Source organism: Dinoponera quadriceps, unplaced genomic scaffold (assembly GCF_001313825.1).
Source record: "Dinoponera quadriceps isolate SergipeBrazil2010 unplaced genomic scaffold, ASM131382v1 scaffold3061, whole genome shotgun sequence".
In the NCBI taxonomy this organism is placed as follows: Eukaryota; Metazoa; Arthropoda; class Insecta; order Hymenoptera; family Formicidae; genus Dinoponera; species Dinoponera quadriceps.
Window position 1 is genome coordinate 92,988 of NW_014557306.1, and position 23,216 is coordinate 116,203.

At 41.3% G+C, this 23,216-nt stretch overlaps 6 protein-coding genes across 8 annotated transcripts; 3 read left to right on the plus strand and 3 right to left on the minus strand.

Annotated features, from left to right (window-relative positions):
- The first annotated feature begins 76 nt into the window (after nt 1-76).
- LOC106749013 (protein EFR3 homolog B-like) lies at nt 77-2,202 on the plus strand. Its single transcript, XM_014628030.1, has one exon. The coding sequence runs from the start codon at nt 230-232 to the stop codon at nt 1,799-1,801; it is 1,572 nt and encodes a 523-aa protein (XP_014483516.1). The 5' UTR covers nt 77-229; the 3' UTR covers nt 1,802-2,202.
- Nucleotides 2,203-3,927: 1,725 nt separating this feature from the next.
- On the plus strand, nt 3,928-7,790 carry LOC106749014 (protein bric-a-brac 2-like). Of its 3 annotated transcripts, XM_014628032.1 has the most exons (6): nt 3,929-4,345; nt 4,721-4,908; nt 4,994-5,170; nt 5,367-5,835; nt 6,567-6,626; nt 7,105-7,790. In XM_014628032.1, exons 2-6 carry the CDS (start codon nt 4,726-4,728, stop codon nt 7,542-7,544), a joined length of 1,329 nt encoding a protein of 442 aa, XP_014483518.1. In that variant the 5' UTR covers nt 3,929-4,345; nt 4,721-4,725; the 3' UTR covers nt 7,545-7,790. The 3 variants fall into 3 exon arrangements, with proteins under 3 accessions (XP_014483517.1, XP_014483518.1, XP_014483519.1); XM_014628031.1 differs by having other exon boundaries at nt 3,928-4,345; nt 6,567-7,197; XM_014628033.1 differs by lacking the exon at nt 6,567-6,626.
- A 1,523-nt stretch (nt 7,791-9,313) lies between these two features.
- Nucleotides 9,314-15,036, minus strand: LOC106749023. Its single transcript, XM_014628049.1, has 4 exons — nt 14,075-15,036; nt 13,085-13,678; nt 9,933-10,040; nt 9,314-9,850 (listed from the first exon to the last, which is right to left on the minus strand). The coding sequence occupies exons 1-4, from the start codon at nt 14,372-14,374 to the stop codon at nt 9,650-9,652; spliced, it is 1,203 nt and encodes a 400-aa protein (XP_014483535.1). The 5' UTR covers nt 14,375-15,036; the 3' UTR covers nt 9,314-9,649.
- LOC106749019 lies at nt 10,228-12,797 on the minus strand. Its single transcript, XM_014628046.1, has 2 exons — nt 10,657-12,797; nt 10,228-10,317 (listed from the first exon to the last, which is right to left on the minus strand). The coding sequence occupies exon 1, from the start codon at nt 12,408-12,410 to the stop codon at nt 10,659-10,661; it is 1,752 nt and encodes a 583-aa protein (XP_014483532.1). The 5' UTR covers nt 12,411-12,797; the 3' UTR covers nt 10,228-10,317; nt 10,657-10,658.
- A 141-nt stretch (nt 15,037-15,177) lies between the features above and the next one.
- Nucleotides 15,178-18,645, plus strand: LOC106749021 (probable splicing factor, arginine/serine-rich 7). Its single transcript, XM_014628047.1, has 3 exons — nt 15,178-15,782; nt 16,134-16,914; nt 18,141-18,645. Exons 1-3 carry the CDS (start codon nt 15,461-15,463, stop codon nt 18,520-18,522), a joined length of 1,485 nt encoding a protein of 494 aa, XP_014483533.1. The 5' UTR covers nt 15,178-15,460; the 3' UTR covers nt 18,523-18,645.
- On the minus strand, nt 18,575-22,733 carry LOC106749022 (dual oxidase maturation factor 1-like). The gene is made up of 10 exons (XM_014628048.1): nt 22,156-22,733; nt 21,397-21,454; nt 21,197-21,331; nt 20,902-21,003; nt 20,659-20,812; nt 19,998-20,209; nt 19,537-19,653; nt 19,366-19,457; nt 19,141-19,262; nt 18,575-18,831 (listed from the first exon to the last, which is right to left on the minus strand). The coding sequence occupies exons 1-10, from the start codon at nt 22,315-22,317 to the stop codon at nt 18,726-18,728; spliced, it is 1,260 nt and encodes a 419-aa protein (XP_014483534.1). The 5' UTR covers nt 22,318-22,733; the 3' UTR covers nt 18,575-18,725.
- Nucleotides 22,734-23,216: the final 483 nt, after the last annotated feature.

The following is a 23,216-nucleotide window of genomic DNA, read 5'->3' on the forward strand; positions in this document are numbered from 1 at the left end:
ACCTGCGTAAGTAAGAATCCATCTCTGTAATCATTTTATCTCACCGTTCTGCATATTTCCGTATCACCCCCCCTCCCCTGCGCGTTACATCGCAACTCCTTCACGTGCCGTCGCGATCATCCTCATTTTTAACAGGCTCGTATCATTTTTCCAGGAGCTCCGACTCCTGCGACATTAGACTTAAAATTCCATTAGTAGCCTTGCGTCGCCATCTCAGGTCAGGTCGGCGATGATCACCCGCGAGGAACTCGCTCAAAGGATCTCCGAGGTCTCCGAAAGCTGCCTGTCGGTTCTCTCGCCGACGACCGTGCAGCAGGACAAGATACTGAATAAGATCACAAGGATCGTCCGGGACGCGACGAAGGAGCAATTGCTGTCGTATAATCCGCGCGCTCTCGTCATGTGCATGCTGAAGATCATGCTGCGCTATGAGGATCTACTGCGCGAGGACCGGCTGTGCAAGTGGAAGCGCCGGCGGCGATTCCGGCTAGCGCGGGACTGCTACCATGACCTCCTGAGGATCTACCTGCCGGAGAGGTCGCGGGATGTCGTGGAGGCGGTCGTAGAGACCGTCTATCGGGACCGGCTCTGGGAGTTCGAGACCTTCTGCCACGAGGTGATATGCAGCCTGCTGGACATCAGCGCGGCCAACGGTGGTCTGATCACCCACGCGATCTGGGACAAGCTGCTGGAGACGTCGAAGGAGGAGGATACATTCGGCGTCGAAGACGCTCGAGGTGTCATCCGGGTGCTGCAGGAGCTGTTGGATGTGCACGAGTGGCCCGCGACGGAAGACACCTTGGCGACCGTGGATAGAATTCTCGAGCTCTTCTACACCAGCATAGTAAATTCTCGGTCTGTGACGACCACCTCCAGGGAAGAGTTCACCTCGTCGGCACCGTTTCTCGCGAGCCTCAAGAAGAGCCTAGAGGTATGCTTGCGGAACACGATCAAGCACTTGCCGAACGAACATCTGCTGTTGCTCGTGCAGCGCATGTGCTCGTGGACGGTGGCTGCCGCCTCGGCTGCGAACGACGAGATTGTCTTGGAGTTCGGCAGCACCCTGGAGTATGCCGCTTACATGCACCGGACGGGCCTCTATGAGCACACCCTCACACCGGCGATCTTCCCACTGTTGATGCAAATGGTGGGTTCAGCTAGTCGGCTGACTAGTCTGCTGGGCAACCGGGTGCTGCAGTACTTATTGGATCGCAGGGACAACCGGGTGCTCTTCGACACGCCCAGGCTCTTCTTCGAACACACGCACGTTGACCTGCGTATCGCGGTATGCCGCAAAGAGGACCGAGTGTTTCTCAAGCTGCACCGCGAGTCACTGCACGACAGTCTGCTGAGGAGTCTGCTGATCCACTCAGAGTCGCGGATGAACCTCGAGACGACCTATTGCACGGTGTGCCTCATCGCCGTCGAGATCCCCTGCGGCTTCACCGCCGCCACCTTGGTCTGCCTCGCCATGAACCTGCAGGAGATCACCCTGCAGCAACAGAAGAGCAGCACGAACATCCCGACCTTCCACATACACGCCACGATCATTTCCGTGATGTCTCTGTTGTGTTGGATACACCAGGCCAAGGTGTTCTACAGCTACGTGAACAGGATCATGATGGAGCGGGCGAAGTGGGCGCCGCATTTAAACCCGCCCGTCCAGTCTCAGTACAGCTTCGCGGTGCACCACGTACTCTGGAAGAAGCCGGAACTGTTCTTCGTCGACTGGCAAACGCGCTACGGCCTCTGGAAGTGCTTCCGTCTCGGCGACAAAGCCTCGTTAATCGATGAATTGTAGGTCCTTCAATTGTTCACCGGAATTCAGAGGTCTGCAACCTTGAGGACTCGTAGGAGCAGGCTCTCGCAAATAAAGCCCACGAAAAACAGGATTTAGAGACAGAGGAAGTCTAGGAAGCAGGACTAAGTATTTATTTGTGGAAAAGTACATGGAATCAAGAAGTTAGGCTACTTAATTTATCTAAAAATTCCTAATCTAAATCTAAGGATTTGAGAAGTCAGCGATTGTATTCGGTACTTAATAGATTATTGTGCAGAAAAAATTAGCTAGAACTTTTTATATTCTTTATATGTACGTATTTTTTCTGTCGCTTTATTATTGTAGTAAAAAATTATATTCTGCAATTTTTTATTATTACTATTACTATTAAATCAGGAAAAAGAGGAAATGGACCAGTATGGACCAGAGCGAAAGTAGGGATCATATAGTGCTATAAAAAATACTTGCAAACTTGTAACACTTGTAAACGCCGATGGAAATATTATGCTAAAAATTTAAACTTGAACTAAAATTCTCTCTCAAATGATCCCATTTCATTATTATTCCGTCAATGTATGTAGTTTTCAGTTAAATTCAATAAATTTCAACAATATATTTTAATTTAAATTCGAGTATACGATACTGGTATACCATGAATTTGATGAATAGTGAGATGAAAGATACTGAAAAAAATTACTGAAATATATAATAATAAATATTTCAAAATAAATCATAATTGTTTCCATGAAATTCAATGTTGTGAAATATAATAAAAATTAAAGTATAATTCTGAAAAGTAATAAAAATATTTTTTAAACATTAGATATCGTGAAATTTACTGAATTAAGCTGAAAACTGCGTATATTAATGAAATGGAGTCGATTGAGAGAGTATCTCAGCAAAATATCTCCATTAGAGAAATATTATAAGTAGCAGTTACTACTATTACGACTTTAATCGTAAAAATTTGCAATCATAATGTCTAGACATTTTGAACCTCTTCGGATTATATAAGAATTTTTTGGGGATTATACGTGCTCTTGCTCTTACTTGTTCATTTCCTCTATTTTTCTCATTGAATATCTGGAGGCTCAAAAGTAATCTTTATATTTTTATTACTATTAAATTGCAACATTATATGTTTAGATATGTTATTAAAGCGATACAATGAGAAGAAACAGTGAAAGCAATAGAGTAAATGTAATCTACAAGTTAGCGTTTCCAATGCATCAAATATCAATAACTTACATCACTCTGTTCTACATTGTTAGATCATTAATATATTGTACATCATTAATACATTATACATGTTATATATGTTATCAGATCATTAGCGTATTATACATATTGCATAATGTGCCAATGATTGATTTATCGTTCATTATATATGCATATACACATAGGGTGTCCGGAAAGTTTTGACTAAGCGGCCGTGTGCAGAACCGGTTAAACTGAACAGAAAGCTCCTTCATCATTTTGCAAACAACTATACAACATTTCGAGTTATTAATTATTGAAAATGGCCATATATAGAGGCTCCTTTAATTGATAACTTAATTGATAACTTAAAAGTATGCGTGTTATTTGCAAAATGTTAAAGGAAATTTTGCTCAATGATCTAATCCACGATATATGGTAGCTGTTGTACCCAGAGACAGGTTCGAGGTTCAACATATTGATGTCTGTCGCTATAGATACAACAGCTGTTTGTAAATACTCGGGACAAAAAGTCCTTTACTATTTTGCAAATAACATATCAATTTTTTGGTTATCGATTGAAGAAGCCCCTATACAACGCAACTTTTAATCGTTAATAACTTGAAATTTTGCGTGTTTACAAAATGGTAGTAGGACTTTTTTATTCACCTCAGTCTGTTCGATGTTCTCACGAAGTTTGTCCCTGTTGGTCCGGGACACCCTGTATTTATGATACAGATATTTATGATACCTTATGCTACATATATTAGTGCAATTTATGTAGGTAATCATTGCAATCTGCAGGCTGCATTGTTGCAATGTATCATTATTATCAATTGTTATATCTTGTTCTTTTGTAGGCGGATAAAAGAAAGAAAGAGAGAAAGAGAGAGATATTTAATTCTACTACCAACTGATGGAAAGTTACGCGGCGGCGCCGATCCGCCATTGCTCCAAGTGTCGCGCACGCCGCCATCTCGGGGCGCTCCGTAGTCGCATGATTTATGGCGCACTGGTTTTGTAATTCGCAAATAACAAAGTGACTCAGACCTGCTTAGACTATCGTGCGTAACGAAAGCCACATCGTTATGTGGTTTTGCGTCTGACATTTTCTCCTAAATCCTGGAGAAAGTTCGAACAATGTAACCCGAGCCCGAACGACGATCGGTTCGTGTGTTTCGCTTTGTTGCTGCGATATAAACGGCGGTTCTCGCGGATTCGTAAAACGGTGCGGCAGTTTCATCGTTGTAATCGTCATCTTCGCTATACGACGAAGCGTTCGTTAAAGATTAATTCATTTGGTGGTACCTGAAGCTTCTTCAAAGGATCGTCGGAGACAACGGAAACCCGTTGCACAGCCTTAACTCGGTAAACGTACAGATGTCTTTTTTTCAAACCGTTGATATTCACAAAGGATTATCATATTGCACTCAAATAAGCCTTCGGAATACCGTGAAGTTCTTTTTGTCTTCACATTTTTGTACTCTGTATGCAATTTTCAATTTTATCATTCTATATCATCATAGGCCTGTATAATTATTGTACTAAGTTATTTGTTTTGACACTTTAGAAAGACTGGCATGAAAATTTTTATTTATAGATTAATATTTGAGATCTGTGTAGTAGGAACTAATGAAAATTGACAGAAAAAACTGTACAAACAAATTTGACTTGATGTAGTATTTATGAATTAAGCTATAGTTGACATTACCTCTTTACCAAATATGTATCTTTTATGTACAGATACAATGTCTGGTGAACAATTCTCCTTAGTATGGAACAGCTTTCCAAGAAATTTGTCTTCCGGCCTCTATACTTTGTTGACAGATGAGCAGCTTGTGGATGTTACATTGGCAGCAGAAGGTCAAATCCTAAGAGCCCACAAGCTGATACTGTCAGTCTGCAGCACATATTTTCGAGAACTTTTTAAGGTATTGCTAAAAAAAGAATGTTTATAAACAATTTCAAATTCTTTTGTTACTTCATTGCAGCTAATATTCTTTACGTATTATGCAGATGAATTCGTGCAAACATCCTATTGTTATACTGAAAGATATCAGTTATCGGGATTTATCATCTATGTTGCATTTTATGTATCAAGGAGAGGTTAATATAAAACAGGAGGATATCTCCAGTTTTCTTAAAGTTGCGGAGACTCTTCAAATAAAAGGACTGACAGCAGGAACAGATGAAGTATGTTATAATATCATGAAATTATCCATGCAAAAATACAAAGTGCTTCAGAAAAATGCTAGCTGAAAATAATAAAGCACAAATTGAGAGTTTACTCGAAGCAAAAAACATAAATGTTATCATATAAAGAAATTTATTTATTTTTCTCTAAAAAAAATGGACACTATAATTTCTAATATTAACAATTTTATTACAGAAGTTCAGTGATACTCTTGAGGGGAAGAAAGATTGGAAAGACTTGGACTTTTATCTGGACAAGGACGAAGATAATCCCGGCCATACAGATGGACACTCGTTCAGGCACACCGTGGAGAAGGAACAATCGACGACAAGGCAGAACGTATCGGCGGAAGGTTCAAAGGAAGGGAGACCCTTTACAGAAGGTGTCGGTGACGTCAGCCATCGGCAAATTCACACAGAGCCTGGCGACTACAATCTCCTGCCGGACATACAGGCGACGTATAGCGAGAGGTGTGCAAGCGCGGACGCGTCGAGCGGTAACGTCGAGCCGTTGGACTGCACATCGTCAGACGTGAGTCAGCTGCAGAGCACTAAACACGAACCACTGGATTACACGTTGGACACGGATATAGACGCGGAATACAACAGAACGTGCATGGTGGAGAAAGTGCTATATAACTCCGAGGAGAACGCGCAGAGACAAGGTAGTGATACCCCTTCTGCTCCCTTGTTGGCACCTTGCACTTGTAAAGACGACGACGGCGATTGGCTAAGTCGTTAAGACCGAAAATAACGTCGACGAAAAATGTCGTCTCATCCGGAGCTGAAACGCCCTTCGGCCAAAAAGAGAAATTTGCCGGCGGTACCAGCGGCGGTACCAGCGGAGCGCAAAGGTTTGACGCACCTCAAGTGTTGCCACGGATGGATATGTGTTACTTTGTTCTCTCGAGAATCATTATCACGTCTTTGGCTGCGGCAGTTTGCAAATTCCTACAAGCACTTTGTTACATGCTCTTTGACTGCAACCCCCGGTGAGGATTTATTACGATTCTCCGCAATAATTGGACCTAACGACGCGTCGAGATCCAGGTCGAGAGACATGTATTTATGTGCGACAATCGACGCGGTTTCTCATATTTTCGTGTCTCAAGACACGGAGAGACCGTGATTCGCGTCGCTCATCGTTAGGCTCGCGTTCGTCGATGCTGGGGGTGAAGTCATGTTAGTTTCTCTACGACCAACGCAACATCACGTTTGCATGCTCACGCGAATGGGTGTTTCAAATCCGAGCGAACGATGTGTACACATATATATGTATATATATATGTATATATATCTTTCTCGAGTTATACTCTCTCCGCATAAATTCATCACCAGGCACCCCAGATCTCATGCGGTCATGGATGTTTAGAGAAAGCGATATATTGTCTTACAGATTTCGCGCCAGACACGCAGTTAGTTCCCTACAGTCAGAACTCACAAATTCAACCGTTCGGTACGTTTTTTTCCACATCTTTGCCACATTTTGCTTGTTATCTCTCTCTCCGTCCGTTCCTCTATCTTTTTTTATCTTTTTTTTATTCGTCGGCCCGCACATTTGAAAGGGAACCAACTCACGGGACGTGTTCTTGTCGCGCACGTAGATCCGAATATAGACGATTCGGTCATTTTTGTGTCTCAGTGTTTACGGATTGCCTCTTTTCCCGAAGACGATTTTTCCAGCTGTTCCTCTCGAGATCACGGGACTTCACATTCTCACGCCATGTCTCAGTCTTAGCTTTGATATTGAACATAGTGTTGCAAATGCGTATAAACGATCCCTTCCGTTTTATCTCTCTATTTTCTTCTCATATACGTATTTACACGCACCCATTTAGCATGTTCCTCATTTTATGTAAACTCCCGATAGTTTCCTCCTCACACAACTGGACGACACGTTCTCTCTGTCTCTAACGTTCTTTTTATCCCTTCAGGTCCAAGCAACGTGACAGCGTTTCAGAGCGACTACACGTCGTACGATGCGTCGGCGAGCCCCAGTAACAAAGGCCGACGTACCGTTAAGGGTATTACCGGCAGCAGCTTGCCTCTGGAGACGACATTGCGTGTCGTCTCAGAACTGGGGCCGACGCTCCGCTTTGAGCGCGGCAAGATGATACGCATGTATTCGTGTCCGTGGTGCCTACGTCACTTCACGCGGAAGGAGAACCTCAAACTCCATGTCCGTTATATTCACGGTCCGCTTGAAAGTCTCACGTGTAAGCTTTGTGGCAATAAATATAAGAACAGTAACAGTCTGCGTGTACACTCCTACCTCTATCACAACGCCAAGCGGGATAAGCACGGCAAGCCGCTCATGGACGGTGGCGGCGGTGATGGCGGTGGTGTCGGCGGTGGAGACGGCGGTGTCGTGTGAAGAACAAAGACCCCGGAATCTCTTCTTCTCTTACGGACTTTCGCCGAAGACTTTTGCGCGGCCGTCGTGTTAACGGTGCGTCGAGATACCGGTGCAAGTATATATAGTGAAACGGCGAGTGGAATTTGTTATATTTATATTTGCGTACATAAAAAAGATGCTACACTTGCACAAGTGTGTATCTAAGCATTAAATAATTACCGACCACTTCAATACATTTATAGAAATAAAGCGCCTTATTGTGTACACGTTCTTGCAGACCTATCGCCTACTCCTTCACATCCACCGTCCGGACTTTGTCATGAAACCCCTCCAGATCCATTGTCGTTCTCAAGATAAACGAAAGAATGCGAGAGTGCGTGTGTGACATGTGAGATTCCGTTCCCGCAGAAAGTTGGATTTCGAAGTGAACGGCAGCGCAAAATTTCATGTCGAATGTGATCTTAAAAACTGACGAAAAGGCCGATTCATGGTCGATATCTAGTATGTCGGATTAAAGGTGTGTAGACTTGCAAATTCTCCTCCTTTAGTCTTCAGTCTTCGGCAGTCTGATCGCATTTGCCGTTTCTCGAATACTGCTAAATATTCTCTATGTTGTGCGTTTCTAGAAGGTAAAATCTAGAACTAGAAGTTATCGAACACGGATGTGCAACGCATGTTGAACATTCAGAATTACTTATGACTTGTGCAAATTATTAGACTAAATCTCCAATATTTTTTACTTATTCATGTAAGATCTTATATTTTTATTTAAAATATATTTTTTGTAAAATTTTCTTATGTTTAGAATTTATAGGCCTATTCCTAATGAAAATTTTATTTGTGTAAAACTTACGGAATTTTTTTCGCGATTTATTCCTGTTGGCAGCATTACTTGGCAGTGCTAGTATATATTATTATTTTGTTGATACTTGTTTTCTGGTAATTGCTATCTTTATTGTAACGTTTTTAATTTTTGTTTACATAAATTGAATGTTTTTTTAAATCATTCATCGTTTGTAAGACTTACTTCGGTCTTCTTTTTCAATAATTAAATTAACAACATTTGTTTTTTATTAAGTCGATGTAAAGGGATGCATAAAGATACTAAAATATTAAAAAAAAGTAAACAAAGATATATTTGAATAGAAAATGGAATTTTTAATTTTTTAATATCAAGTTCTAATCATTTTCACACAATTTTCTGTAAAATGCTCTTAATATTTCTTCCATTTTTGTCATTCGTAGCACGCACATCTCGACTCTTTTTCTACCGTAGATGTAGATAAAAGGACAACTATAAATTGTATTTTTATATATTATACAGTTGTAGTATAATAAATACTATAGATTCAGGGACAAGATTCAATGAACACTCTGTGGCTGATTTTAGATAAAAGAATCGTAATTCCTTTGTATGGGAAAAAGTATTAATTTTCAACACGATGATTTTTTTAAAATATAAATTATTAATAATATATTGACAGAAACAGATTAATTACATTTTCGACGTGCAGCGGTTCTTTACATTCGTTGATCCTCGTAAAAGAAAACTGATACGCAGCGTCGTTTATTCAGACTCATCCAACGATTGCAAGAGAAAGAAGTAAGACATAGTGGTGTTCAAAATCTGGTAACGAAAGCAACGAGTTAAATTGATATTTACAAATAATATGTAAATATCCAAACAGCACACGATATCCCATGGACGTGCTGCATTTTTAGGACATCGGGACGTCCTCAGGACGTCCCTAGGAGATCTGTGCTGTCTGGGTAATTTCTATTTCAGATATAGTCAAAAAGCAAACAAGATGCAGAGAATTGACCGAACTCTGTAAGAGACGGGAGTGAAAGGAACCGGGAGAAATCTAAGAAAATTTTTGCGACGAAAAGGTCATCGCCGATAAAGGATTTTTATACGGCTGCAGTTGCAGTTTGCGGAATTTCATTGGGCATAAGTAAGTTGATACATCGGAATTTTTTATTTAAACTTTTTGCATTCCATCCTATTTTCACAAAAAATTCTCGTAGATTCTGCGGTTGTTGCGAGAACGCGAGACAAAAGGTCGTTTGATTTAATCGCACGATAAAAATCAGAAGCTACTCGCTCGGGCGATAAGTCTCCGCTAAGATTTACTCAGCTGTCGACTGCGTACTGACTCAACACTCACGTTGGTAAACATGTTGACATTTACGGAAGACATTTTTAACGCCGTTATAGTCATCGGCTTCTGTAGCATCGTCATGACAACACCCGCTCTCACGTGACGATCGAGCCTGGAGTCCGGCCATTCGCTAAAGTAGATCCTTTCGCGGAAGTGCTCGCTCTAAACAAACGCTCAAAACGATCGACTTCGAGTCGAGCAATAATCTCATTCGCCTTTAAAGAAATCGTCAATCGAGACTCACCGCGCTCGTGATGAGACTGCCGTACCAGGCGTAGATGAACGTTTGCAACAGTTTTAACGTCAAGTAACAGACTAACAGGCAACCCTGGTTGATCGTCATGTCTGTAAACTGTTCTCAAATAGCACACATTTTTAAAGAACGTCTTAAGGGGTTAGGCCAGTCTAGAGCCCTCAAAAAAGGCCTAACTTTGACAATTTATTCTGGGAGTAAGGAAAAAGGAATCGAATTTCTCTCTTTCAGGCTTTATTAAACATGTATTTGAGTGTATAAAAAAATTTTTATATTGACATTTTGATACAAAATGGCGGCTACTAGGCCAATCTTCGGAATCACCTTTTTCAAGAGGGCCTCTATGGGCGACGGTGATTCTAGGAACTCGTGCTATCTGAAACAAAATAAAGAACGGGATTTAATCTACATAAGACTTGCTAATAAAGTACGTATGTTTTTAGCTTTACATCAATTTTTCGTAAAATGGCGGACTTGTAAAAAAAGGTTCAATTTTTGACCGAAAAAATGAGCAGTAAATTGGTTATAAAAAAAAAGTTGCAATGATAACAAAAAAATCGTACGTAGTTTACTAGATAATGTTACTGTGAAGCTACAGTTAAAATTTCAAGTGGATACGTGCGATAGTCTCCGAGTACCATCGTCGCCCGATTTGAAAAATGCAGTTTCGAGAAAAACGCGTTTAAAGTTTTACGTGCTGAAAATTTTGTTATACCTTCAGTCTGCGATGCCTGCGCCGTACATTTCACCTTCCATGGACACGTGGAACTCATCTTCTTCCTTTCTGGATGCCTTCTGTTCGATTCGAGACCTTCTTGCAGCATCTGAGAGCGAACGATCGGATAATTTGATGCGGTTTTGATCAGTCTCTTGACAGTAATTGTAGCAGTTCGGCCCAATTTTGATGCCTATGTTCTGCATGACTCTCATGGCACTTGTGAGGCCATCATTATAAGTACCTGCAGCAATATATACAGCTGTGTCAAGTACATTTTTGCCACTGGATGTCACTTTCGGGGCCATCGACCATACTGTAGCGTTGAAACTCTCATTACTGTTTTGAGTGAAGCCGCCTATGCAACGAGTGAGTAGGTCATCACTGGTTAATTTTTCATAAATTGGAGTTATAGCCTTGTATACTTCTTCATGTAAAGGTGGTTTATGTGTATATTCGTCCAAAGTTCCAGTGGCCTTGGCCCTTTGCCACGAGCACCACGAATTTTCTCCGCTCGGGCAGTGATCGTGCTTGGGCTTGGCATCTGTTGATAATTTGTGATCTAGCGTTGCGTAGATCGCAGTCCTCATTTTCTCTACAGATTCATGATTTCTGCGTATCGCTAGACCATAATAAATTGACAGTTCATCGATCAATTTGCCAGTTAGTTTACCTTTTCCGCCGAGGCCCTTTGTTTTCTTTTTTAAATTCCGGAGATGCGTACCCATGCGTTTCTGGACGTGATCGATACACTCTTTCTTCTGGACAATCGAATCTCCATAAGGTGATGAATTTACGATACCCGTATATGTCTTAGAGTCTCCATCTCCGATATAGCTAGTATATTTCAGGTTGTGTAAAGATTCAGAGCGCTGGAACATTTCGCAAACAGCATTGACTTCCATGAGGCCCGAAGAGCCCTCGTGGTTAGCTTGGCATTCGTCGGCATGGGTTTCCAACCATTCCTCGTACTTTGCTGTACCTTCCTTCGTTTTCCAAAATTCGCATGCTTTACAGTACTTACATTTTACCGAAACGTCCACAACTTTACCAGTCTTCCATCCAATTAGCGAGACGAATCCAAAAAGCGACGAGAATTCTCGTTTTCGCCATGATCCATCACCGGACACAGCTATTCCTCCGGAGTTACTCGATTCATCGGTTTTTCCTTTTTCTTCTTGAGCAGCTCTCTTCATACTTTGCTCACATATTATTTCTGCACCACCATGAATACATTTCACTACAGAGTCATAAAATGAATGAAAAATCGGCCGTGGAAGATCCATGAATGCACAAAATTTGTGTATGCCGTGTAATCCCACTCCGATTAATCGCATTGCAAGAATGATTCTGCGATTAATTTCGTATGCTTTATCAATAAATGAACAGCTCGGAACAAAAACTTTATCGCATTCTTTACACGTAATCACAATCTTGAAACCCAAGCCACGATTTCCTGTTTCGGTGAATTCTACATCGGACTTACACTTTTTACAAACAACTACTTGAGAAATTGCTGTAAACACTGTCAAAAAGTCTATCATCCTGTATCCAACACTAGGATTCACTTCAATATCATCTGAATTATTTGCAGATAATTTCTTAGCAGACGTATCAACGTTCTCACTGGGCTGCTCCATTTCAAAGCGATTTAACGGACGCTGCCGCTTTAAAATGCTTGGTCCATCTGCTTTGGATTTTCGTCCTCTTTTGCCTTTTTGCGCCGAATAAACTGGCTTCTTGTCATCACTCATATTGTTAACAATGATAGTTTATCAGTAAAAACCACTGTAGTCAATAAAGTAATTCGTTGAAGCAGAAAAACTTACGAAAACAAAAAGAAGCGTCCACGCGTGGCGTCGTTTTTCAGCTGACTGACCCACACACAAGCCCACACATACAGCTGTATTGATGAACTAGCACTTCCTAACGACCTTTTGGGGAACCATTAGAGCCCTCAGGCCCCGTTGGTACATTAATGCAGAGGGTAAGAGTCGTAAAAAGGGGACAAAAGAAAGCCCGCCGCGGCAGGTAGAAAATGCGCTCCGAACGCTTCGACACTACAGCGGATTGGACAGGGAAAAAATTTTTTTTTCACTATTCTACCAATTGAATAATGTTTTTAGGACCCTAAAGTGTACTTTAAGCAAAAAAAAATTTCGATTTTTTGAAAATCCTAGACTGGCTTAACCCCTTAAGGACATCTGATAAATATTAAAAAAAAATAAGGGCTTTATGACTGACTTCTCGATTCAAAACATTGTCTTGTGTCTAGAGTTTTAACCCTTCGAGTAATGTAAAATTATTATTTATTATTTTCACAAATACGCGTAATCACGATTTTCAAAGAAAAAAATTACGTTTGTACACGAATTTTCAGCGAAAATAAATCATTGGTCACGCGCGATTCATTCGTTCTCTTACGTACCGGACTCGCCTCGAAGATCAGCGCGCACATCATCACGGCATTAGTAACAATCATCCGTAACAAAATAATCCCGTAGATGTCTTCCAATAAACGCACAGACTGCAGCAGCCGGTGGTGCGTCTCCGTGCATGTCTTCAGGACCGCCGAGAACACTTCGTCGGGTCGCGGAGTTGTCAGCCGTACAGACATGGCGTACAGTATCGAAGAGATTTGGAACGCGTAGAAGCCGAAGAGGCTGTCGACAGCACCGATAGTGAACACCATACACCAGCAGACGGTCATCTGGTAAAGGAAGTGCAAACAGAAGAGAGAACCGCTGCTCGGCATCTTCCACGGGAACTTCACCGGAAACGGCATTTTCAGTCTCGCGGTGCTTGCCGAACGGATCGCGTTGATCATCGAAGGTAACAGATATGCGAGGACCGTGGAACCTAGCATGATGACCACTGTGTAAGACGGCCTGGCAAACGCGTACACAGAGGCGAGTATGGTTGCTTTGGTCCTCCGATCTCGCGCTAACTCCTTCTCTAAGAGATCATCCAGCGTCTTGTGCAGTTCGAGCAGCTTGTCCCGTTTCACCAGGAAGCAGCACATCTGGAAGAAAAGAACGACGGGCGCGTCGTGTCGATCTAAACGGGACTGGCGAAAGTACATTTAATATTTCGAAAATATACTTAATATTTCGAAAATTACGCATTTTCGAAAAAATATCCCATATAAATGTTATAGGTCTTTAAGTGACGCAAAAGCTTTCGGAGTAAGCTATATAAATATACAAAAAAGTTTGGAGGTTCCCTTTAAAAAATTTCGAATTGATCTTTACGTGATCTTGAAAACGTTATTCAAGGTTAATATTGCTATGTAATATGTCATTTAAAACCCTACAACTTTTGTATGGAACATTTTTCTTTTCGAAAACGCGTTGTCTTCGAAATATCAAAGGGTTTCCATATTTTTAGTAAACCCTGTATAGCGTTTCGCTCAGGATACCATCAAGAAAGGCGAGATGAAACTACTGGCCAGGCCCAGGCACTTGGCCAGGATCAGCAGATTGTCGGAGTAGTCCCGAATGAAGTTTATTATTAAGATGACTTGGCTGAGGCTTATGAAGATCACCAAGAGGCCCGTGACGTACGATTGAACGACGGGACGTGTGTGTTCTTGCAGGATACCACCGAGGTACAGCAAATTGCGAATGTTACGAGCATACGAGCGATAACGGTGCACCGGAATATCGTCGACCGTGGTGGTAGCTGGTGCGTCCGAGGGTTGCTCGTGATGGCGACCCATGGCCGGGGAGATAATGGAGAGAAGACGGACGGGATTACCGGGCAAAGACAACGTGTAATATCACCGATCGGAAATTGCCGATAGAATGCCATGTAAGAACGCGCTCTTGTTCGCGAAGGGTTACGCGTAATGACGCGAATGACCTTTTGATTTCATGCCTTCGAGAAGCTCATATCGCCAAATCGGTCGCGGAGGCGGGGCAATTGCATGTCTGACGTTGCTCCCTACAAAGTGCATTCTTTCCATTACCCTCCATTTTCTGCGAATTACCAAGTCCTACTTATTAGAGCTGCGTGAAAGATTAAAGATCAACAGGGTCGATTCTCAAGGAGCATGACCTCGCGTCGGATGTCGCTGAGCGTAAGATCGGTAGGAATAAACCTTGTCGACGTTACAAAAAACGGGCAGACGAATGAAAAAGTAATTCGAAAACATTGATGAGTCTGTGACTGGAAATTAATTAGCGGGGTGTTTGATATCGATGGAAAATTCGTGATAATATACAGTGAAATTATTTTCGGCAGAATAACGAAATCTATCTTACAATTTTAATTGATACATTTTTATGAATTTTTACAGGTTTTACAGTAAATTTATCGTGTTCTTGATATATCAAATATTTGTCAGCGGTTAAGGTATCTTGAATACAAAATTCTGCTTAGAATTCTGCGCAATAAAACCTGTTGGAGAAATTAGAAAAAGTCAGATTTAACATACCGTTTTCTTGAAACATTCAAACTTGCCGCGCTGATCAGAGCGTCAAACAAACGCCGCGATGACGACGTGTTTCGATTAGATTTTGATCACGAGCACGGTTAACTTCAGCCCGCTTCTCTCCAGCCGCTATTCGGTAAGCTTGGTTGACACAACGAGGCAATTCGAAAAGTATTTTTCCTCTGTGACAGTGTTATCGTTATTCTGTGAATATTTCCACTTACGCACGACTGTCCGAAATGGGGACAAAGTTTGAACGATAAGTATGGCGTGATTTAGGTAAAATCTGTTTGAACGAACGAAACATAACCTCGTTTAGTAACTTTTGTTGCATTTGGTGCGGAGTGAATCGGCCGATAATCCGCGTTCAGAATGGCGGTCGGTTCGACGAAGGTTGTCCAGGTGACCAATATTGCACCTCAGGCTACCAAGGATCAAATGCAGACGCTCTTCGGATACCTCGGCAAAATTGAAGATATCAGATTGTACCCCACAATCAGGGACGTCGCCGTGCCCGTACAGTCACGCATATGCTACATTAAGTTTCACGACCAGGGCTGCGTTGCTGTGGCACAGCATATGACTAACACGGTCTTCATCGACCGTGCACTAATTGTGATCCCCTATCAGAATGGAGATATTCCAGATGAACAGCGTGCTCTTGAGCTTACTAACAACGGCACAGTTGTGCCAGGTAAGTATAAAACACGTTACATAAGCATATAGGAATAGAAATACAAATATGAGACATGTAATAATTTGAGATCGCGACCAATGAAATTCCTGAATATGTTGTAAGATAACAGCCAGTAGACTAACATTTAAAAATATAAGATCTTTAGTCTATTCTTTGTATTTGAATTGGCTGTACTAGTTCAAGAAATTTATGCACACTGAAGCTTGAGAATCTCGAATATATATTTCATGTGCTTTATATACTTCAATGTGTATATACATTTCTTGAGTTAATGCAGTTATTTCAGCTAAAAAGGACCATCTGTGTTTTCTAATTTACAATTGTTCACATTTCAATGAACCTTTTCAGGCCTCTATCCATCGGAGCCGAAGCTGCCACCGAACGTGGTGAACGCCATCGAAGGTATCCCTCCGAACCACGTTATCACTACAATGGACCCGAAGTTAGAGGCGAATGGTCTGCCACCCTATCCGCATCTGCCAGGCCACTTGGATAGCAGACGCATCGAGGAGATCCGACGGACGCTGGTAGTGGCGAATCTGGATGCGTCGGTGAGCGCCGAGCAGCTGCTGGAATTCTTCGGCAACAACAACGTGGAGATCAAGTACCTGCGTATGTGCAGCAGGGACTCGGACACCGAGCACTATGCGCTGGTGGAGCTGTCGGAGCAGGCTGTCGTGGTCGCCGCTCTATCGCTAAACGGCAAGTCGCTGGCGGAACGACCGATCAAGATCTACCACTCGACGCAGGCGATCGCGAAACCCGAGGCGAAGAGCAACGAGGCCGCACAGAAGGAGATCGAGGAGGCGATGTCGCGGGTGAAGGAAGCGCACAATCTCATCTCCGCGGCGATCGACCCGATGATCGGCATGCTGTCCAAAGATAAGCGCAGCAGAAGTGGCTCGCGCAGCCGGAAGTCGCGCTCGCGCTCGCGCGGCCGCAGCCGGCGCTCCAGGTCGCGCAAAAGATCGCGCTCGCGCCACCGACGCTCGCGATCTCGTCATCGCCGTCGTTCGCGCTCGCGTTCCAAACGCTCGAGATCGAAGGAGCGCCGGCGCAGCTCGCCGTCGCGCCGACGCAGCGGCTCGCGTAGCCGCCACAGATCACGTTCCAGATCACGTCGATCAAGGTACTGATCAAGGACTTTGATTTTCGCACAGTCTATTGGTCTGTTTTTTTTTTTTTTTTAGATGGACTGACTGCACCAGTTCAAAAAATTTACGCACGCTGAAGCGTGAGAATCTCGTATGTACGTTTCGTACGATTCACTGTGTGTATATAAATTTCTTGAACTAGTGCAGCCAGTTCAACTAAAAAGAACAGACCATGCACCACGCTGGTATAGTGCACTTCTGTCTGCTCGAGAGTCACGATCTTGAAGGGTTTTCCACAATAAGACATATGAATTTTTATCGATAAAAGTGGCTTAAATATGGCTTTTCAGCTAATCAAATGATTCTCAAAGCGGTGTCTACAATGAGAATTTAATGTGTAAAATTTAAGCCTTAAGTCGTAAGAAACTAACCAATCACAGTCGATTATTTTTCTCACATTCATCACGACTGTGATTGGTCAATTTCTTAAGGGTTAGAGTTTAAATTCTCATTGTTGACCCCACTTAAGCTATTTTTAGAAGCATTTTTATTGATAAAAGTGAGTTCAGAATATGGATATAAACCGTCAATCACAACGCATAAAAGGCATAAGAGAATCTATCAATTAGGATATCCTGGCAAGGATACTCCAAAGCAGCAGTCATGATTCACAAATATTCTGAAATTATTCGTCTAATTCGACATCTTTTTACATCACTGCTTAAGAAATAGGACAGCATTAATACACGGCACTGCACATATATTTACATACGTTTATGCATGAGCAGTCTCAGCCAAAAGCTAAAGCGCGAAAAACGATTATTTCCTTGAGTGTTTAAACATTATGTAAGTTTGATTAATATTCTCTTGCTATAGTATCAAAGCTATATATCGTAAGTCATGTTTATAAACATTTAGCATTGGGTTTTCGAGCTTTCTGTGTTGTATTAACTATTACCTTTCTAACAATATTCTAACGATATATCACATTACCTTTCTAACGTATCACAGATATTTACCAATTACCTTAAAATATCCTGGTATATAGGTTATAAAAACATATGATTAAAAATTATATATAAATATATACTATCGGGTTATAAAAGTGTACTTAAAAGAGATAAAAACTCTATATGTTCTTTCGAATCATTCTGTCGCGTTTATATCATCAATCAGTACGTGTCCTTTATAACAATAAAAGATATGCGGCATGTGAAAGATATGTGAACTCGCAGGAGATTGATCTCCCACTTGATTGCAGATCGCGTCGATCACCGTCCAGATCGAAGGAGCGCAAAAAGAGATCGCCACGACGTCGTAGTCGTTCACGCTCGCGCAGCAAGCGCTCCAAGTCTAGATCCAGGCGTTCACGCTCCAAATCCAAATCCAGATCGTCCAAGTCCAAGTATTCAGACAAGTCCAAGGACAAGGAACGGGAGAGGCGCAGCAAGGACAAGTCGGACAACGGTAAGAGGAGCGACAGCGATCGCGAGAGGCCTGAGAAGGAGAGCAAGAGCGAGAAGAAGAGATCCAGCAAAGAGAAGAAGTCCAGCGACAAGTCGGAATCGAAGTCGGAGGAGAAAGGTAGATCCGCTTCGGAGAGCAACGACAGCAAGGAAAAGACCACCGAATCGGAGAGCTAGGCGGGAGAGACTGCGCGACTCGACGGAGTTTCATTCGTATTCGACAGTTTCGTCAGTTTTTGAAAGTCATCTTTCATCTCTATGTATTGATACAGTAACGAAAAGAAAGAGAGAAAAAAGATACATGGCTTTATGTCATTCAAGAGCTTCTTCCTTTTGGACACGACGATCCATTTGCTCGCCGACCATCGGCTGGTTGTCACCTAGACCTTAGCCTTTGACCGTTTCTTCCTCGGGACAGGCGGCGGCTTGATAGTCACCTCATCGCTCATCTCTACCGTAGGTGCTTCGATAGGTGCATTGGATGGCCTTGAACAGTAAGAAATGACGCACTACGATAAGAGATCCGATCGCGACGTGTGTATCAATCTTAATCTAACATATAGAATATAGCTCTGATCGTTTACGTAGAGACTAAACTGTCAGCGTTTGTGAATTGATATGGCAACATTTTATAAATTGCGTTGCACTGTAACAACGTGTTGTTTCAACGTTGATACGTGTGGACGATGGGATCGTGCGAAGGGAGAGAGAATGTATATCTCTCTGAAAAAAAATATATATATACTTCGAGACGATCGTATTATTCTTTGTATTGTTTGAAGTGAGCGAGCATACCCAGCTATTGACTGATTCTTGTAAAGTGCCACGTCATCGTAAATGTCCATCTTCATAGGTACCGGTGCACGGAAGAGCGATTTTTGCGCGTTCTTTATGGTCGATCGTCTCTTCATTACCATCTACAATTATTTTTTTTACATATATAATATTTATAACCACATAATACTTATGACCATCTTCTTATGTTATACTTTGTGTAAGGTTTTTTTTTTATCGTCTTACCATTCCAGTGTGTCTGTTTTGCTTTGAAGTCATTTCCATCGGGCTGTCCATATGAACCTTTTTGCGCAATATGTCGTCCATTTGGTTACCCCCTGTCAATTAAAACGAACATTTTCTGTAGAATGTCTCGGAAGCAGAGCGCTAAGTTGAAAGTTTCCAACGTTTGCTTACGCATTACTAGTTCGTCGTATTGGCCGAGAGGGTCTATTTCCAAAACCGTGGACAACGTATTAGGATAACGTAGGTCCATGAATATCATTATGATCGCCAGAAAGACGCAGAGTATACCTAGAAAAGTGCGCATGGAAGCTGATGTGACATGTATATAAAAGTAACGAAACTTTTCACCCCAGTAGTGTAGAAAATATCTTACTCTACGAGTTTTGCTAAAAGGGGGATAAATTAAGCGAGCGGGTGACGGTGGCTTCGTCGCTGTTAATGTTGATTTTAACGTTAATGTTGAATTTAAAAATTCAAAGCGAAAAGATGCGGGAACTAAAATTATTTTTATGTAAAGAATTTGAATTGTTAAGATCTGAAAGCTCGACACAACGTCATCTGAGAAGGTGGGAATTTAACGGATCAAGTTTATGGCCGCTTCTGCACGATAGATAATCGATCTGATCAATCACCGCATCCAAAGGTCATCCAGAAGTGCGTGCCCAGTATCACTTTGATGGCGCCTTCCTCGAAAGGGATCACAAGCGAAATCGGATTGCGTACGGAGATCCACACGAGACAGGTCAACAACTGCAAACCGCCAATTATGCCGATTAAGTAGGCGGCATACCGGCTTACGCATTGCAGGAATATGTTAGCCAGAATCCAACAAGCAAAGGCCGTCCTATGGATTATGGATTATTTTGAGCTTTTACGTCGATGTATCCTTCGTATGTCCGTTTCTACCATTCATGATTTAAATCTAATCCACGAGTAACTCAACGGAATTGACCAATCGTATTGATCAATTCAGCTAATTGCGTTCAATTCCGTTGAGTTAATCGTCGATTAGATTTAAACCATGACGGTAGAAATGGGCGTAAGAGACTTCATTTGATAGAAAAATCCGTGTGATTTTTTTTTCATTTTTATTTACAGATTCGAGTTTGCAATGCTGTGAGGATCTAATGAGAAATAAATGATGAAATAAGGTGTCTATTTCTTCACTTGGCACTTGCCACGCTAGTCGTGCGTGAAATTCTTCAAGTTCGCACTTCTCCGCGCTTTTACGTTGGAAGAAAGAACAGAAAGCGACGTTTCAGACCTTCTATTCTTTCCGCCCTTGATACTCACCAAAGCAAGATGTGACAGTACCAGCCGGCCGTTCGATAAAACCGTCCGAATCGAATGCCTTCCCCATCGATAACGAAATACTCGGCGATCCACAAGATTGGGATGGGCAAGCCTTTCCTTTGGCCTTCGCGGAAAGTTCTCTGCAGCAGTCCGGCTGCGGAAATGTTCATTTTGTTTACGTCGTTTTACACGAACGCTGCTATGAAAGGTGATAGAACGCCTCTGTTCACAAATGATATCTACCGTAAGGCCCGAAACCGATTCTACCCTGGTCCCATGTCCAAGGGAATCTCTCGTTATAATCGATCTGCTCCTTCGCGAGCGGCGTGTTTTCTTCAGGTTCGGCTAAAGAGGATCCTTGATTAGAATTTTAATGCGTCATTCTTCCGCTTTTGTTTGTTCTACCGTTTTATTCATCTAGTTCTCTCTTTCTCGCGAATGTTTACACGTTTTCTAATTTGCAACGCGAAACTCTCCTAAGGATATAAGGAATATATGGAACCTCATTTTTTATGCTTCGCTCATTCTCACGGATTACCTTTCATCGTGATGTTCACCGACCTCAGCCCTATCTTGACTTCCATATCAGCCATGACTTCCTGACCCTCGCCAGCCCGATAAGGCGTCTTGCTCCTCACCTTGCCGTATTCCCATTTCTGACCGAAGTTCTCCACTGCAAATTGACGTTAGACTAGTTCGGTACAAGCACAAGGCAAAAATTCTGTTTAAAATATTCACCGATTAGCAGGCACCCGATGATGATGCTCAAGGTGACCTTGATGGTCATGTAGATGCTCTGTGCAATAACGAAAAGCATTTTATCAGCATTTCATTGAATTTTCGCGTAGAAAAAATATTCAAGGTTTCTGTGAATTGTCTAAAATCATCGGATAGCATTCACTTAATATAGTCCCGGAGAAAAATAATTATGTATGAATTTCGTCTTCATATGTGCTTATATATAATCATATATAATTATATATGTTTCGTACTTAAAAAAATATGAATATAATTGAAGGAAAAGCTTATTTTTATAAGCTGCCCATGATGTAAACACTTAATTGAATCAAACTATTTTTTTCATTTTTTATTAAACAGTATTTTTATTTCATGTGGACATATATAACTATATATGTAGCTACATAGAGACAAAATTCACATATATAAAAAAATCACAATTATATATAATTTTATATGATTATATATAAACATTTTTTTCCAGCGTCTTAATTGTAACCAGTTGTAAGTTCAATTTAAAGGTCCAAAAACAATCGTCATGCGTCCATTTCAAGAAAAATAAAATAAAATAAAATATACAACTCTTTCTTTACAGAGGAAGAACTCAAAGTTTAATTTCATGAGATTGTTTTAGAATATAAGTACAAAGTACTAAGCACGATTCTTCATATTGACTTGTTTATATTATATGACGCAAATGCGCTTGTAAAACATCATAAAAAATATCTTAGATTTATAAGAAGTCCTCGTCGTACTTACTTGCCTCTTCCGGTAGCCCGGTATGATACTGATATAAGCGATCGAGATGATGATGAAGACTGCGACCAATATGGCTTCAGTTACGTCCACTGTCACAGCGGTATGATTCGGAGGATATATCGAGGGAAAGCCCTCCTTTCGTCCGAACTGGAAATTACCCATTTTGTGTACAGACACGCAAATAACATTAACTATTATTTTAGATCCGGAGAGTTCGAAGGTCGAAACGGAGGAGACTACTAAACGACACGTCAATGATCTCACAGAGGAGTGTCATTCGCAACGTGCAAATGTTGATATGTAGAGTCGATCTGACGGCTTTATCTGAATTCCACATCCTTGTATTTGATGGACGATGACTAAAGTTTCAGCGTTTCGTTATCGTTAAGCTTCCGCAGTTGTTGCGAGAATCAGTATCGCGTACAAATTATATCAAAGCCACATGACGAACAGATTTTAGATTCCTCAAAAAGTCCTGAGAGAGAAAGAGAAAGAGAGAGATCCTGAGGATTTCTGGAAAATCTTGAGCAATTCGTTCGTTTAGTTTTATTTTTTCATTCTTTCTCTCTTCGTTTTTACTTGGTCTTCAATTTTTATTAATCTTAACTAATTTCCTAATTAATGTTGACAGCAATTATAGATTCTTTGAAGAATTACGAATGGATTTTAGATTCCTCGAGAAGTCAATAACCGGGGAAAGAATTTCTCATATATAATTATATATAGAATATGTTCATATATAAAAAATACACGTATATATATAATTTATATATAATATAATATATATTTAATATATAATTTATAACTATATCATTACACACACACACACACACACATATATATATATATATATAATTATATATTTGTATATATAGACATATTCCTAGATAGCACAATGTCTAAAATCGATATTTTTAGACGCCTTAAAAACAACTCAAAGATATCTAAAAGATGTCTTATGTTTCAATTTTGAACATTGTGTTTCCTGCGACTCTATATATGATGCCTTACATATATCTAATTATATGTATAAAATTTCTTTCCAGGAATATACGGTACAT

What these genes read in the sequence shown, in the direction of transcription:
- LOC106749014 (XM_014628031.1), top strand. Translation starts at nt 4,726, where the DNA reads ATGTCTGGTGAACAATTCTCCTTAGTATGGAACAGCTTTCCAAGAAAT. An exon ending in ATTTTCGAGAACTTTTTAAG is followed by an intron (nt 4,909 to 4,993) that starts GTATTGCTAAAA and finishes CGTATTATGCAG; the next exon opens with ATGAATTCGTGCAAACATCC. An exon ending in GGAGAACGCGCAGAGACAAG is followed by an intron (nt 5,836 to 6,566) that starts GTAGTGATACCC and finishes ATTGTCTTACAG; the next exon opens with ATTTCGCGCCAGACACGCAG.
- LOC106749023 (XM_014628049.1), bottom strand. Translation starts at nt 14,374, where the DNA reads ATGGGTCGCCATCACGAGCAACCCTCGGACGCACCAGCTACCACCACG. An exon ending in TCATCTCGCCTTTCTTGATG is followed by an intron (nt 13,679 to 14,074) that starts GTATCCTGAGCG and finishes CTTTTCTTCCAG; the next exon opens with ATGTGCTGCTTCCTGGTGAA. An exon ending in TGATCTTCGAGGCGAGTCCG is followed by an intron (nt 10,041 to 13,084) that starts GTACGTAAGAGA and finishes ATTTGAGAACAG; the next exon opens with TTTACAGACATGACGATCAA.
- LOC106749019 (XM_014628046.1), bottom strand. Translation starts at nt 12,410, where the DNA reads ATGAGTGATGACAAGAAGCCAGTTTATTCGGCGCAAAAAGGCAAAAGA.
- LOC106749021 (XM_014628047.1), top strand. Translation starts at nt 15,461, where the DNA reads ATGGCGGTCGGTTCGACGAAGGTTGTCCAGGTGACCAATATTGCACCT. An exon ending in CAACGGCACAGTTGTGCCAG is followed by an intron (nt 15,783 to 16,133) that starts GTAAGTATAAAA and finishes GAACCTTTTCAG; the next exon opens with GCCTCTATCCATCGGAGCCG. An exon ending in TCCAGATCACGTCGATCAAG is followed by an intron (nt 16,915 to 18,140) that starts GTACTGATCAAG and finishes ACTTGATTGCAG; the next exon opens with ATCGCGTCGATCACCGTCCA.
- LOC106749022 (XM_014628048.1), bottom strand. Translation starts at nt 22,317, where the DNA reads ATGGGTAATTTCCAGTTCGGACGAAAGGAGGGCTTTCCCTCGATATAT. An exon ending in CATCGGGTGCCTGCTAATCG is followed by an intron (nt 21,332 to 21,396) that starts GTGAATATTTTA and finishes GTCAATTTGCAG; the next exon opens with TGGAGAACTTCGGTCAGAAA. An exon ending in AAGAATCAGTCAATAGCTGG is followed by an intron (nt 18,832 to 19,140) that starts GTATGCTCGCTC and finishes TTACTGTTCAAG; the next exon opens with GCCATCCAATGCACCTATCG.
- LOC106749013 (XM_014628030.1), top strand. Translation starts at nt 230, where the DNA reads ATGATCACCCGCGAGGAACTCGCTCAAAGGATCTCCGAGGTCTCCGAA.